At 39.8% G+C, this 16,467-nt stretch overlaps 1 protein-coding gene across 3 annotated transcripts in view; it reads right to left on the bottom strand.

Moving 5' to 3' along the window:
- Positions 1-16,467, bottom strand: part of AKT1 (AKT serine/threonine kinase 1) — a 74,553-nt gene that overhangs the window by 17,053 nt on the left and 41,033 nt on the right. For all 3 annotated transcript variants that reach the window (XM_027637736.1, XM_027637734.1, XM_027637735.1), the window contains exons 4-10: positions 11,844-11,955; positions 8,927-9,074; positions 7,035-7,166; positions 6,803-6,868; positions 4,843-4,911; positions 4,000-4,125; positions 2,588-2,716 (exon numbers count right to left, since the gene is read on the bottom strand). In XM_027637736.1, the coding sequence (XP_027493537.1) occupies positions 2,588-2,716; positions 4,000-4,125; positions 4,843-4,911; positions 6,803-6,868; positions 7,035-7,166; positions 8,927-9,074; positions 11,844-11,955 (782 nt within the window). The remainder of the gene's footprint in view (positions 1-2,587; positions 2,717-3,999; positions 4,126-4,842; positions 4,912-6,802; positions 6,869-7,034; positions 7,167-8,926; positions 9,075-11,843; positions 11,956-16,467) is intronic.

Genomic DNA, 16,467 nt, shown 5'->3' with positions numbered 1-16,467 from the left:
CCCTACACTTGGCTTGCCTAAAATAAAACAGTCACAGGGCCTCCAATTTTTATTTTTTAAACTGCCGCACAAGAGATGCAATAGGAGATACTGAAAGAAAAAGAAAACCACAATGGCCTTTGTTGTGCACTTAATAAATGCCATAGGTGCTTTAGAAATGCACTAAACACTTCAAACGTTACTTTAGTAAGTGCATTATAAGATGTATTATAAGATGTATTATAAACTGTATTATAAGCTCTATTACTAACTGCAATGCTTCCCTTCACCTCCATTAATTCTAAAAAGAATATAAAATGCTTATTTCTTCAAAGTTCTTTATCACCAGGAGCACACCCTCATATTAGTGACTGCATAAAAGAGAGCAACGGTGTATCAAAAATACACCGTAACAAAAAAGATATTGCGCTCATCTACGATTTATTGCAACACACTGGATAGCTGGGGAGCAGTGAAGTAGCAAGGTCATTTCACTTAAATTAAAGGATCATCATTTCCTAATGAGCAGCTCTGGACTGCTGTGAGATGGAATTTGAAAGAGAAGGCAGAACAGCTGTAAACATCACAGCCATTGATGCATCTGACACATCAAAGTTGACATGGTTCAGTCACTGTCATCCATGCATGAGATTCCAGTGTGAACCTAAAAACAACGATGCAACAACTGTACAGACACGCCGCTGTGCTGGACTCGAGTTACAAATGCAGACAAGAGGTTCAAGACCCCCGCTTTTAAGGATGTCTGACCTCAAATGCATGGAATATCGCTCGCGCACAATTTCCACATTTTTTGCATGCTATCAACCAGATGACAAAAGCCTCCAGAATTTAACACTCCAGCTCACAGATGGGGTTTGCAAGTGGGGGAGAGAACTGGGTTAATCAAAAGGATTTGTCCTTCAGGGTTTTTGGATGAGCCAACTCATCATAAATATTGAAAAGAAAAATAATAGCAAATGCCATAAGAGAAAGAACAACACAATGCCTGCACAGGGAATCCCCACATTCTGAGTTAGGAAAAAACAAAACCAAAACAATAAATATTTTCAGCCTCCTCAAAAAACCCTTGACGAGAAACTGAAGTTCAGCAGTTGATTTTTTGAAGGAAGCTAAAATAAAGTTAACACTGCATCATGCTGCTAATTACTCTCTGCATCAGTAAATCTCAAACTGTGGTGCATGGACCCCAATTTAGATTCACTGAAGACTTCTGGTGATCCATGGAAAAGTTGGCAGTTATCATGAGATTGGCTCCACCTCCTTGCTGCAAGCTACTTTGACAGGTGCCCACGTTGTTCATTATTACAAAGAGACTGGAGGCCCTTGAAAGCACCTGGGAGTTAAAAAAAAAAACCAACCAAAACCTAAAAAAACCCCAAGAGCACACTGCCACCACTATGCAAGCAGAGAGCACAAAAGTGCTGATCAGCAGACACCAGCTCTCAGCAGAAATATTCCTCCTCCACTTCGGTTTTCCATAATCTGTACTCCTGCATACTTCAACTCAAGGCAGGTTTGCAATGCCCAAGTCTCCCAGCTCAGGGAAGGCTACATCCTGGCTGTGTCAACAACATATCATCTGCCAGCAGCCCAAGACTTGCTTCTGCCTGTGCAGAAACCTAAACGCCACGGGTCGCAAAGCCCCCACTGCGAGGGAAGCAGTGCTTGTGCAAGGCACACCACATTAGCTCGGGCTCTGTGCCCCACTAATACAGGGAGTCTGCTTCCAGACAGCTCAGAGCGTGGGCAGAGAAACCAGCGTCTGCCTGTGAAACACCGTGTGTACATGTATCCCCTATAACACAATTCCACTTTTGATCTGCCCGTAACTAACTCACAGCTATAACACCACCTGTGTTGCACAATTCTCGGAGCGTTTCCAGGAGGAAAGCTGCAAGAACACATTTACATTTTACACTTTACAAAAAAAAAAATATCCCCCAAACATACCATTTGGGGGCTGAGATCCCCTGCCTGGATTTATTTCCTCTGAAAATGGAATGTTCAAATTAACATGGAGAAATATCTCGTGCTTTTATAGTCATAAAACAGTTGGCACTTTTAATGCATACCATGCTAAATACTGCAGAAAAAGCTTGGTCTGTCCTTTTTTTGAAAACATGTCACCTTATACTGTCCTTAAAGAGTAAAAAAATTGGACAATACTTTCACTTCTTAAGCAAAGTCCTGTTGATAACTTTCAACAGGACAACACATACCATACTGCAAAACAAGTAATACAGCATATAATATTTGAAGTGATTTAAAAGATTTTTTTAAAATTACATACCTTTTACATATTAAATTACATATTACATATTAAATTACATACAAGAAACAATCACTGTTCCAGTAAAATGTAAATACTCCCTGAAGTGGATGGAAGATACTATCCTGGTGAAAAATTATCACATATCATTATGCTAAAGATACGTTCCAGATCATGATGAAAAAAAGGAGTCTCAGTATGTGTCATAGCAGTCAGTGCATGAACACATAATGGCACAGGAATTATTCTGTATTCTTACTGCTATCATGGACAGCATATAAGAAGATAATTTTAACACAACAGCCAACATAAACATACCTCCGGCGCAAGGTACTCTGGAGTGCCACAGAAAGTCTTCATTGTTGCTCCATCCTTGATGCCTTCTTTACATAGTCCAAAGTCTGTTATTTTTATGTGTCCATCTTTATCCAGCATAAGATTTTCCAACTGGGAAGAAAATTCAAATTAAAGACATGATTATGTACAACATACACTGCTCCTGAGCAGGACAGTAAAAGACATGAATTTCTGCGGATCAGCTCTCAACCTCATTCTCACCGGGGTCAGAACAATAGTAGCTGCCAAAGCATGTATAATGTAAATATACTTTGTAACACTTTCCTTAGTTCTTTAGGGAACATTAGGTAACTAATTTGCAGTAACCAATGGTATAAACAGAAAGAATGCAGAACGCAGACATAATATTTATGCTTCTACAATATTATCCCCAACAGAACACCAGTTATTTTGAACATATATTAAGTATTCCCCCCTCACACAACTTCATCTCTGCTTTTGCTGTGATTTTATGAAATAATCTGTACCAGTAAATAACAGTAAATCAAATAGAAATCATTTGCATGGCTACAGAACCACTTTCAAAGAGACCCTTTAAATGAGAATCACTGCATACATTCACTCAGCAAGTGGTATTCATCTTAGCTTGGGCCACTAATTTTTGAGAAAGCCACCCAGGTATCACATGTCCACCATGTACAAATAAGGTGCACTTTCAAAGGTATAATGGTGATATGGGAGACAAAATCCCAGCAGAAATCCCGAAATTACTTTGACATAGGCCTGAAAACATTACACACAACGTTCATTCTATATTGCTCCTAAATAAACTACCTGTATACCCTCACACTCTCCTGAAAACTCTTCTCAGGAAAAAAGAAAATGCTACTCTTAAAGCTTCCTCAAGAATTTCTCGAGTTTGTTTGCCCTGAGATATCTTGTTTCATTAGGGGTTTTATCCCCTTTTGTGCTCACCAAACGAATAAGTAAGTAACATGAAGCTAAGGCAATTTTCTGACTGGAAGCAGGTGCTATGAAGATAGTGCTGTGAGCACACTGCAAGGAAGAGCAACATTCACACAGCGTGAATTTGCATCTGTCTGATAAGACCAGGATTATGTTCCACCATGCAGAAGAACCAGCAAAGTATCTCTTAGAACATAAGCAGGCAAGTGAAAATGAAACCCAAGTAGCCCAGTGCCCCTTCCTGTTTTCTGAAGGGCTGCCCCAGGATCCCAACAAATGCCTCATACAGCCTCTTGGACTATGAAAGTGTACAGACATCCTGTAAAGTCGCGCCCAACAGCTGCAACAACAGTTAGGATAAAGTTCAGTCAGGAAAGCATTTCTTAATAATTCAGGTTCATTTGCTTTTTTTAAAAACAAACAAAAAGCCAAACACCGAAAGCCTATGAAATTATTTCTCTACATACCTTCAAATCTCTATAGACCACGTTCTTCTCTGAATGCAGGTAATCCAGCGCTGAAACAATCTCAGCTCCATAGAACCGAGCTCGGTCTTCAGAAAAGACACGCTCTCTTGACAGATGGAAAAACAACTGCAAGAACAGTAATTTGTTTAACTTTAGATGTTTCTGAGTTATGTCTTGCACAGGACATCCTGCTTGGAATGGGCTACTACCTAAGAGAAAACCCCTTCCCTTCCTCACCCAGCTGCGTTCCCAAATGTGTTAAAAAGCACCATAAATAAAATTATTTGACAATTATATCTCTTATTCACAGATGCACACTGATAACGAGCTTGTGTGCTGCAGTCTTGTATGTTCAGAAAATTATAAAACTCTTTTTGACTGAACTACAATTACATACTAAAGCTACAGTGTGATTTGGAGAAATGTTAATATTCTCACTTTTCCTTCTTGATTGTAACAGTAGTTAGCTCCCTCCAAAGTAACATAGTTCTCCCTCCAAAGTAACATATGCTCACAATATTCATTAAAAAGTGTTAAAACTTGTCTGAAGAAAAACTAGAAAGCAACCTTGCCTTCTTGAACTTCTAAATGTCAGATTACAATATACTGCTGTCATGTAAAATAGGAACCTACGCCCAAAACCTTTATGTTCTAAAAATGGAGTTGAGAAAATTAAGAGTCTTAATTTTTAATATTAGTTAAACCTGCAAACAGCTCTGTTTAACTGGGACAACTTGGATTAATTAGAATTGCAAACGTGGACTTCAGCTAAATAATGTCAAGCAGAATTAGCAGTAGTACAGGAAAATCCTAGAGTATTAAACATTATTATATTTCCCTTACCTCCCCTCCATTAGCGTACTCCATAACAAAACACAAACGATCATGTGTCTGAAAGGAATACTTTAAAGCCTGAAATAGATTTAAACCAAAACTTAGAAGACAGATCATAGTGACAATTATAAAAGCATTTTTAATAGAGTTTCAGAAACAGACATGAAATTTTCTATTTTAGTGAACTTTTTGTCCTTGAGTCTTATATCATACCTACACTTTCCCGTTGCATCTGAGGACTGATCCACTGCCAACTTATTTCATTAAATAAATTTAATTAAACATTAAATCAATCCCTTGCAGAAGCAATCAGCACCTATAAAGCTGTGAAACAAAGTCCTGGCTAAATAACAGTGACACAAAATGTATGTACCAACAGTGGCTGTGAAGTTTCCTTCTCAGGCCACAAGTTCCCACAGGCTCCACCTCACAGACAAGAGGCTCCGACCAAACCCCAGAGCAGCGGGTTTCACTGCACCAGCAGTCCTCTTACATGAAACACGTATATATTTACACACACCAGCCCCCTGGTCTCTGCCCTGCTGCCTGCAACTGCTCCCTGCTGACAGTCTGCCAGAGGATTGAGCAACACCGTCGATACCAATTTGTGAGCAATTCACAAAAACAGACCGGATGGAGGGTGTGATGGAGTGTCACAAGGTGCCTTTGTACAGTCCTGTCACATGTGTTCCCGTGGCAGGAGTAACATCAACTTGTTTGCCACAGTCTTGAGATTCCTGGTCATAACCCATAGCACCATAGAATACCCTGAATTGGAAGGGTCCCACAAGGATCATCGAGTACAACTCCTGGCCCTGCACAGGACAACCCCATGAGTCACACCATGTGCCTGAGAGCATTGTCCAAACAATTCTTGAACTCTGTCAGGCTTAGTACCATGACCGCTTCCCCGGGAAGCCTGTTCCAGTGCCCAACTACCCTCTGGGTGAAAAACATTTTCTTAATATCCAACTTAAATCCAGTCTCATAGTTGACTTCAAGAGACCTTGTTTTGGGTATTTGAGTTTATGAAAGCATCAAGGAGAAAATATCACATGTTGTATCACTATCTTCATCACTAGGGGTGACATTTTTAAACTACTCATATTATTGCAGAGAAAAGGAGGATCAGGTTTTAGACATTCATGATTACACTCAATACAGCCAATATTTACTTCCAGAGGTCACACTTAACAGGGCTTAATTCCAGTTAAGCCCTTGTACCTGGCCAAAGGAAACAACCAGAATCCTATACAGTCTCCTGGAGGGTTTAAGCAGTTGTAAACAACTCAGAGACAACTTGTAATAAATATTAGAAACAAAATCTTGAGATGGAACTTGGATATCTGAACTCAGCACAGAGAGATTGCTGGCACTGAAAGTCTAAACTGAGAGTATGGTTTGATTATGCAGCTAAGCCAACCCAAAAGGAAAGCAGTGGTTAAAGCACAGTCCTGCTCTTCCCTGCCCCATTCCACATGCTCCCACCACTATTCTTTGGCTGCCATTACCAGTGTTCTGATTCCACAGTTTCTGGGAGCTTAAAATAACAACAAAGACAAAATTAAAGGGTTTTTCCCCACTCTATCTTCCTGAACTTGTTTGTCACAAGATCAGGGTCACCCTGATCTCTGCTACAAAGAGGAGACCAAGCATTTGGAGGACAAGGGAAGTAGATATTTCTCTCAGAGATAGTAAGCCATTAAATGGGTGAGCTGTAAAGTCAAACCACACCCTGAAACACTGTCTTCAAGAGGTACTGAGGACCTGCTCTGCAAGAATCAGAAAACTTTAAAAAGTATTTTAATTTTTGCTTCCCAAAAATGGAAAGGGTACAAAAATACACAGCCACTCCGAAAACACAGATCTCAGATGCATTATATAAGTAAAAAAACCCAAACCCACACAACAGGGAAAGCCTTGTTTGTCATGATGTCAAGTAACACTCAGCAGAGGCAGAAATGCTTACTGTTAGGAATGGATGCCGAGAGTTCTGTAGAACACGGTTTTCTGTCAGCGTGTGCGCTACTTCATCCTGAAACACAAGCAGAAGGAAATCAGCAAAGTGGTTGCCCAGATCAGGGCTCCATGTAAAACACTAACAGAGCAATTATTTACAAGTTCTCTGAGAATCCTTGGCATGACTTTGCCAAAGGCTGTATCAAGGGCGAACCACATCCCCAGGTTTCCCATCTACTCACCTTTGCTACAATAACTTCTTTCTTCAGAATTTTCATAGCGTAATACCGTCCAGTTGCTTTTTCTTTAACTAAGATGACCTTTCCAAAAGTGCCTTTTCCCAGTAGCTTAAGGTATTCAAACTCATTCATGGTCTGTTAATGATACAGATAAAAAAGAACTGAATTACATGAACTAACAAGAAGTATACTACTCTCAGCAGAAGTGCTCATCCACGTGAGAATGCATCGCATATGTTACACATGAGTCTTTTTGTTAATCTTTTTGTTCTGTAGAATTCAGGAGCAGAAATGACTCTTCCATAAAAATGAATGCCAGTGCACTTCCAAATATAATCAATCAAACTATTTAGGGAAAACCATAAGCTTTCAATTAACTGAACGCTCTTTTGCATGACAACACTCAACTGTGGAAGTAACGCTCAACATACATTAATCCAGATATTTTGACCTCTCTGTCAGTGCAGACGTTCCTTAAAAGGCACATGCTGCTCTGATTCCAGGGATTAAGCTCACACCTTTTTCTGATGTTCCCCACATCTCTAGGAAGGTGCTTTCTTGTGCCTAATTGTACTTCACTGAACAGCACCAAAACCACAGGACAAATAACTGCCTCACAGATTAGCCATGTTGCAGGCTAAGGACTCTCTCTGTGAGATCAGTGATGGCTGCCAACGTGGCAACAATCAGACTTACACAACCCAAGCCCCAGTTGAGGAAAAAAATTAAGACACTTTCGACAGTAAACTTCCTCAATAGTCTTCCCTAGAACTGGCTCAGGAGACTTCCTGCTAATTGTTCAGTACAGTTGATATCAAGACTTCAGTTATCACCGTCACTAACACACCCAGGGAGAAAGACAGTCACTGTTTCAGAAAAACAGGTATATTTGACCAATGTTTGACCAATATTTCTCATTGCATTTCTATGAAGAGCTGCCCAGCAAGGGCAGGATCTGTTGAGCCAAGGATCTAAAGGCCTAATGGCAGCTTTAATTCAGAGAGACATGTAAGTAGCCACCTCCATCACTCCGAAAGCACTGACATGACACAAGGGTAACAAACACTTAGTGAAGAAACTGGTGGATAACTATCTTTTTATAGAAAAACTTCATCAGTTTTCCCAAAACTGAAACAAACTTATGAAAGTAGGTGGGGATGACAACGGTGAGATGAGGACACAAGAAAGTGCCCAGCTAAAATTCACAAACATTCCACTCACTTGGGAACTTTCTATCAATTCTTTCTTGCAAGAACAGGTGGGATCACTTTGCAAAACAAAAATCCAAACAGAAGACCACAAGGAGGTAGAAAGAAGTGAAGGAAGGCTAAAGACAGACACACCTAAAAAGGCTAAAGATCTCCTCTGGTACACACTCTTTTCATTGAAGGCCACTGCTGAACTGGTCCTGTGCATTCAGACTATGTTGTGCCTGATGCAAAACCCCAAGCTGTAGGAACATTACAGACAGACACTGCAGTGGCTGCAGGGGGTCAGCCTAAACCCTTAATCCAGAGCAATTAAATTCACTGGACCCACCCTAAATCCTGCAAATCCACTGGAATACCTTTGTACCCGCCTGCAAAGAGTTTACAGAGTCATGTGGTCTAGCAGGAGCTATGATTTCAGGCCCTGTACCACAGGAAAACAGGCAAACCAAACCCAGACATGAGCTGGCCTTGAAAGTCACCCAGTAAGGAATCTGAACTCAGAACTCTGGTGGACCCAGATAGGCTCTGCCTGGTACCTGCTCAGCTCAGACAATTGTTTCCTGCAGAAGCTGCATCTACAACCAACTGTGTAATTGTTATGGGAACAGATGTGGCTTGATGGCTATTTCTTGTCTACATTTGAGAAGACCTAAAAAAACAGTTATTCCTGCTATGCCCACTTACCACTTTGTGTTTTGGCTTTGTCATAGAAACTTCCATTTCTTCGGCACCTGAATTATCACTGGGAGAGCCAGATCTAAAATCCATCATCTCTTCCTCTTGTTTCTTGAGGCTGTCTGCTACTGTTTGGATGGCTTTTGTCCATTCTTCCCTGGTAAAATATAGGCAAAGACATTCATTACTTGTTACTTTACCATCTGTCATTGCAAATATCATCAAGGAATACAGAGCAACTAATGCTCTCTGAGGAATCAGTGGAAGATACAATGAATAATGTGCATTTTCAAGCACTGTAAAAATGCATTTTGAAGACCACTTTCAACAAGTATGTTTATTAATAGTACTAGAAACAAAAGACAACTGAAGTTCTCCCAGTCTGGATGTAATACAAGGTTTTTCACACAACAGAACTTTTAATAGGCATTCAGTCAACAGCTGATGTGACCTGGTGATAGAGACTTACATAACAAAAACAGACTTGCCAAAACCAAAAAGCAAGAGGCTCCCATGAAGCACAAAGCAATTAAAAGCAGCTTCTACATTTCTATGGTGCACTGAAACACATATCCAACTCCTGGGGACACTATGCCACCTTTTCGCACACATATCCCAAATTTTAACGGCAAGGGGTGTTCCTGGAGAAGGTATTAAATCCCAGGATACCTGGGTTATTCCAGTGTTATAAAGATGATGACAGCAGTACAGCAATTCCTGTGTAAACTTTAGCAGAATGTCAGCAAAAGCAGTGACATTTCATCTTAGGTCTTGGTTACGATAAAGTTTCCACAGCTGTTTCAGCAATGGGTGCTCTAACAGTGACCCCTTTGACTCCCATGGAGACCACTTCCACTCCAGTGTCCTTTGGGAAATTTCACACCTTTGGAAACTACTGAAGTGAAAGTTCTTGGCCTTCACTTGATTGCACTGCAAATGTATTGAACATAAAGAATACAACTCGTAAGGGCTTACAGGGTTTCAGGACAGGGTTTAAGACATACAGGGGCTGAAGGACTACCTGAAGTTACCATGTTTTACTGTCTTTTCTATCTGTAGGGAATGGGATGTGGTGGTTTAGTTGGTGTTTTCGAGGCACTGGTTAAACTCTCCTCCCAAGGACAGCCCAGGTAAAACACTTTGTTACCACAGCAAGAACAGCAGCAGCCAGTGCTAAACTGCTCTACACGCAATCTGCAGTGCAACCATGCCATCCTTATCAATGTCCCATTTTCCACCGGTTCTATGAAATGACTTTTTTTTAAAAAAAAATCATATCTGAACATGTGGATTTCGGTTTGTGATGGATGGAAGAGGCACATCATTTGCCAGAGGAAGCAAAGTCCATAGGAAAAAGTGCCCAACACAAGATTCTAATAAAAACTGCACCACTCAGGGCTTTCCTGCCTTGTTCATTTTTTATTTTGGATTTTGCCTGAATATGCACTATCCCTCCAGCCCTGTCTGGGGCAGCAAGGTAATGCCAAACGTTCTGAACATTCTCCCTATACTCCCAGCACAGACTATTCCATCCACCATCACACACACATTCCCTTATTTGCTAGACATATTTTTCATATTCAGAATGGTTACAATAAGAACTTTTTCTTCTGTATTTTTCTCTCTCCATCTTTTTCAAAAAGCAAACATTGGTTTTAAAGGCACAGAGAAAGCTGAAGGCATATCTACCTTCATATCTCTTCTAAGATTTGTTACTGACTTGGTTGAGATCTCGGCCCTCCTGAAGTGAGTAACTTTGATTTTTGGGAGACCAGAATTTCACCCTCAGCTTTTATGTCTCAAGAGTACACAACAGAGGTGACTAACACTCTGAGCCCCGAAGTGTCACAAAGCTGACTTAATTGGCTAGGAGGGAACAAAACAAGACTGAAATACAATCTTCTTCCAAGTGGAAACTGTTATTCACTCCCTTTAGGGTCACTGACCACAAAGCTACTAAAGAAAACAAGGACCAGTTTCTTTTTCTTTGCTTTTAATTTGATTTCACCTTCTTCTGATCATTGCAACAGAATTAAAAGCAATAATCGGAAACTTTCTTTAAATCAGTGCATGCAAAGGTTATGGAAACAAGAGGCAAATAATACTGGATAGAATTTACTGATCTTTAAATTAAACATGTGCCAGTATCATATCTAGGGAATACCAGGGGTTTAAAATACTCATTCCCCTAGGGCAATGGTATTGGAATAATTTAAATTCAGTTTCTGAAGAGCGAGTAAATATTTAAATACTCAGTAGTTGCAGAATAGCTGTGCTGGAAAACTGTTCTCTCTGGAGGTAAGAGATCAATTCTCCAATGATGAGAACACAGGATGCAGCTCTTAGCTTTGTTTCCTAACAGCTGAAACAGAAATCTGCACCTGCAGCAGATAACTATCACCTTTATTATCTAATTTGCATAAAACATTAGCAATCAGCAATGATACAACTAACTTTTCCTTTAGAAACAAGGTGTCTAAATAGACTTTAAAAGGTCAGTATTTTGATACAACTCAACTTTGCCTGAATCTCTATTTCACTTGTGCTCATCCTTCCAGAAACTCCCAGGTCAGAAACCCTTCATTTTACATACCCACAACATTTCCAGTGAGAAATGAACCTTACATTTCCAGAAATAACTACCTGTGTGCTGGTACACACCTGCACCTGTCCATTTTGGATACCCAACCTAGCAACTCTTCATTTACAAACTGCTCAAAATCCACTCTCTGAAACCCCCCCTTAGGGTACCTTTTATACTGGAACATGGACTAAAACTGAGGCGCTCAAAAATCATTTGTCGCTTTTCAGTCCAGACGTACATCATCTGATAAATAAGAGCTTCAGCAAAAGACTTGCTATTAATGCTGAAGACTTGCATCTGCTTTTGCAAGGAGTTTATGCATTAAATATGAATGAAACATACCGCTCCTCTGGAGTCTCCACATGAAATGTTCTTTCAATTACTGTGGTCCACTGGAGGCATCTAATGATAAATGTGTTTGGTTTAGGTCGTTCTGTCTTCATCAGCTGGCACTCTACCACAATCAAGGAAGAAAGAGTCATGGTACATAAGCAGGTTTAAATAATCATTTGTCTTTATTCTTATCTAGCAAACTGTTGTGATTAATCAGCCATAGAAATCTCTGTAAGTACTTCTTTAGGAGACTTGAGACAATTTACTGTGTTGATGAAACCAATAAATAGCTTGGGAGATAGCCATCTAAGCAGCACCGAAATCAAATTCTGCTTTGAAAGGCTCCACATTTGGTCTGCCCATAGAGGTAAGTAGAAATGTGATGTGATAACACAGAAGCCATTCAGACTCAGGTCCCAGACTCCAAAGGTCATCCAGAGCAGAGCACATGGCCAAAGTCAGTTGATAATGCAGCAATTACATGCACTGAAACTAAAGTCAAGCCCCCACATTCCCTCCAATTGACTTTCCCAACATAAAACCCTGCCTGTGGCTTCCAAGGAGTTGCCAGAGAGCACGTTTGGTCACTTTGCAGCGACCTGAGGAAGATTAGACTCAGCATTTCCAGTCCTCAAACACTAGAGGGAACATCAAACTGCAAAGGCACCCCCTGAAAAGACCCCATTCCAAACGCCTTCGGGACAGCTGCTGCAGTCGGATGCTGTATGGACACGCGGCACACAGCTCCCATCACTGCCAGAATCCAAGCACATCCTAAAAAGGCTACAGAAGTACAGCTACATGCAAAGCCACCACTTCCTTCATCAGAATGCTCTACCGAGAGCTGAGCATTAATTTTTTTTTAATTTTAAAATCACATCTACTACTTTAAGCTTCATAGGATGTTACGAGTGTTTATCCTTCCAATTTGGGCCTGAAAATGCACCTGACTAAAGGTACAGCTAATGGTATACTAACAGAGAGATGAAAAATAAAAGAAAATCAATACCAACAGAAGCTAAGACACTATATTTTTTAGATTAACATTAATAGAAAATCTAATTAATTAAGAAGCTCCTGCTGGAGGAAAGTCAAATTAAGAAACCAAGTGAGCAGGGGGAAAAGAAATAAAATATAATTGTGGGGTTTTTCTTGCATTAAACTCTTTTCCTTGCAGTTAATGAAACCACAAGCTTGCTATTATTTGGTCTTCAGGTTCTAAACCACTTTCCAAGTAAATAAAAAGGCACTATGAAGACAAGAAGAAATTTCTGCTTACTGCTAGAGCTGCAAACATCCTCCACCTTCAGAAACGTGCAACTTGAGGACAGAATCCACCAGAATTCGTACATGTCACTAATGGGTACACTAGTACCATCAGGTTAATTTCATTATTGTGAAAATTTAGAATGCTCAGTTTTAAATTCAAGCTATTAATTAGCACCAAGATAAAATATTTACCGCCAGCGTTTTTGGGCGCCGTATTTTTGGCAATATATTTCGTGCCTCATTTGCGGCTGGAATTATAAGCTTTTCAATGAGTAACTTTGCATTTTTCATGACAAGAAAAACCTAATTTTTCTTTAATAGCACGCTGAGGTTAATACTGCATCCTACTAAAGCACTGCAATTAGATAAGAGAAAGTTTATTAATGAGTCATGAAAAGGTTTTAGTGTGATAAACGGCACTCCTTCATTCACTCAGATTAAACAACTTCCGCACAGCGACGCAGCCGAGCGCCCTGTTCAGCCTCCCGGCCACCTCCATCCTCTCTTACTGAATGGCAATGAAAGGCAAACAACTGCACGGGCTGTCGCAGCCCAGCGCTGATAAATTCAGCTCAAAAGATCTCATTCCTGCTCCCAGACCGCCCACCTCAGTTTAGCTGCTCTTCTTTTTCTGTTGTTTGTTTGTTCTGCCTCCCATTTTTATCTGCTTAATGTGATTAGATTAAGGCCAGGGTTGTCCTCTGCACAATGCAGCCCTAAGACACCGAATTTGGCTGAAGACTCGAACAACATCAGGCTATTTCTAACCTTGTGCTAATCCAGAGCTGTTTTCCCATGCTTATCCAGAAGGGCAACATTATGAAGAAATAAACTGAAAGGTTTTGCTTACATTTTAAAAACAGACTTTACATTCGCATTAGGTGCCTCGGATTCTGAAGAAGTAGCACAGACATTTAAATTAGCCATGAACTCTAAACTTTAACCATTTAATTTCAGCAAAATAAACCACACGAGGAGTTTTCTGTCATAAAAGAGGACCAATTAAACGTCACTCTTCCCCTAAATCAGCACTGTCCATTGATATTTGTTAAGCTTGCTGATCCAGCAATCTTTAAGGCATACAGCAAGATGAATAATAGAGATTTGTCAGTTAATAACCACTATAATTCAAGTATGTCACACAGAAGTGTTTTGTTTAGTGAACAATATGCTATCTAATTACCCTGCTCAATCATAACAGCACATATCAAGTAATACAGAAGGCTTTATTTTTAAATTGCTTTACCAAAGTGCTGTACCACATAGGTTCCAGAAAGTTTGAAACTACCACTTAGTTCTCCCCGCATATGACAATCACATGGATTTTATTAAAATGAATAAACAGTACGTTTTTTCTTACTTTTAAACCCAACTGTGTGCTCTTTACTGTAGTTGACAAGTTACAAAAGCACCAAACTTGCCTCCTCTAACCATGTACTGCAACATGCACCACTCCAGCAGAGCACAGACATGGACGATGTGCAATATCAGGTCTGATTTACAGCATGTTTGGAGGTTCTGCTTAAAAACATTCACATTTCAAATACGGCCGAGGGTCACTCACCCACTTGGAAGACAGTTTTTCCTGTCAAACAGGCAAACGTAAGTATTTCCCATTTGCAACAAAGTAAGTACTATAAACAGCAGCCTGTTAAAAATGATTTAAATTGCTCTAAAGAACCTCTTGATTCTTTCCTGGCGTTTGGTCTTTTAAAGTAAGTAGGACAGAGAAATTGTTCCTAACAGGAATAGACACCAAGGCATTCAAATGTAAATTACCATTTTGTATTTGAAAGACACTTAGTATTATCCTGGTGACTTTCTAAAATGTCACAATATTTGCTTTCCCAGCACTTAAGCTAAAAGGCAGATTACTTTCGATGAAAGTGTCAAACTCTGCTCCCTATATAATGACATCACACTTGAAACAATAATGTAAAGGAAGAATCCTTCCCATTCCTGCTTTAGTTTCTTTAAGGAAGGGTATGGAGAAAAAGAAAAAAGAAAAAAAAAAGAAAAAAGGTAAATGAGGAAAGAAGAATGATGAAGAAATAAAACTTTGGAGAGGCAAACAGGAATGTTATGTTGAAGTTCTTGTTTTCTGCTAGCACCACTGGATAGATTCACCTTGGACAGATTCATGCTGTGCCTTGTTCAGCATGGCACAAGCCAGGAGCACCAAGTTACAGACCTGCACTAAGGTGGCCCTTAGTAACAGTAGACAAAAAATCCAGCCACTAATCTGGCCATCCCATGCCCTCAGATAAATGCTTGACTGCAGACACACAGTCCTGCCCCAAAAGGAGCTCTCGTATTGTTGAGCAATTATGTTTTCAGCTGTACAACAAAACCACCACAGTCCACCCTCCTTTTTGACAGCCGGGAGAAATAATCCCTTTCTAACAGGAACAGCCTCTCTCTCCATGTGGTTTTTCACAATATACTGCTTTTCTCAGCTATATGGTTTTAAAGGCTTATAACCTAATAGGGAGACACACATGATAATCCGAGATTACAATTGGTATGAAGGCTACTTATCTCACAGATTTACAACACATGCTCTATTGGTTATTCATCTGCAGGGGCTCTGGAGCAGAACTTTTAGGTACAGGTTTCTTTTTTCCTTCTATCTTATTAGTGGTGAAGTACAGAACACAAATGCAAATAAGACTCAAGTATCTCAGCTAAATGCTCACGCACCATCATTCAGAAGTTCTGCTTTGGTTTTTTTGGGTTTGCTTTTTGTTTGTTTGTTGTTGGGGGGTTTTTTTTAAATAAATCACCAGTAGGTTAATTCCAGACAAAATAAACTCCTTAAACACAGCATTAAATTACAAGCATAAATATATGGCTATTTAAAATGGAGAATTAGCTGGAGAAAAAGTTAGTTAAATTAAATAAATAGTGAGCCTCTCTCTACCTAGAGCGGCTTAGAAACAAGTTTTCAAAAATGTACTATCAAAACCCTCACAGACTGAAAGGAAAAGGCTAGTGTAGCAGAGACTGTCAAACACATGGAGAGCACACTCTGTTTATTGCTAATACTTTCTTCATATCTGTTAAGGAAAAAGACAGGTAATTGGTATCTTCTATCACTCTTTTCTCATGAATGGAGTATTTTCTACCTCTCATGGACTGCCAAAATCACTTAATATGAATTTTACACTACAAGTAAGAAGAGTCCCCTACTCATGAAAAAAAATCCTTTTACTTGCAAAGATAAAAATGCCTACATTATATTACAGCAGAAGAGGTAAAGATTTTAATCAGAGACATGGGACCACTTCCAAAGAACAGACTGACAGAGACAGCCTGCCATCTCATCAAGAAAAAAAATCCAGTTCACTAATTAAGAAAAAAAGTC

The sequence above is a fragment of the Corapipo altera genome, unplaced genomic scaffold (assembly GCF_003945725.1).
Source record: "Corapipo altera isolate COAL_440 unplaced genomic scaffold, ASM394572v1 23, whole genome shotgun sequence".
Classification (NCBI taxonomy): domain Eukaryota; kingdom Metazoa; phylum Chordata; class Aves; order Passeriformes; family Pipridae; genus Corapipo; species Corapipo altera.
This window is presented reverse-complemented; position numbering and strand designations above follow the sequence as displayed.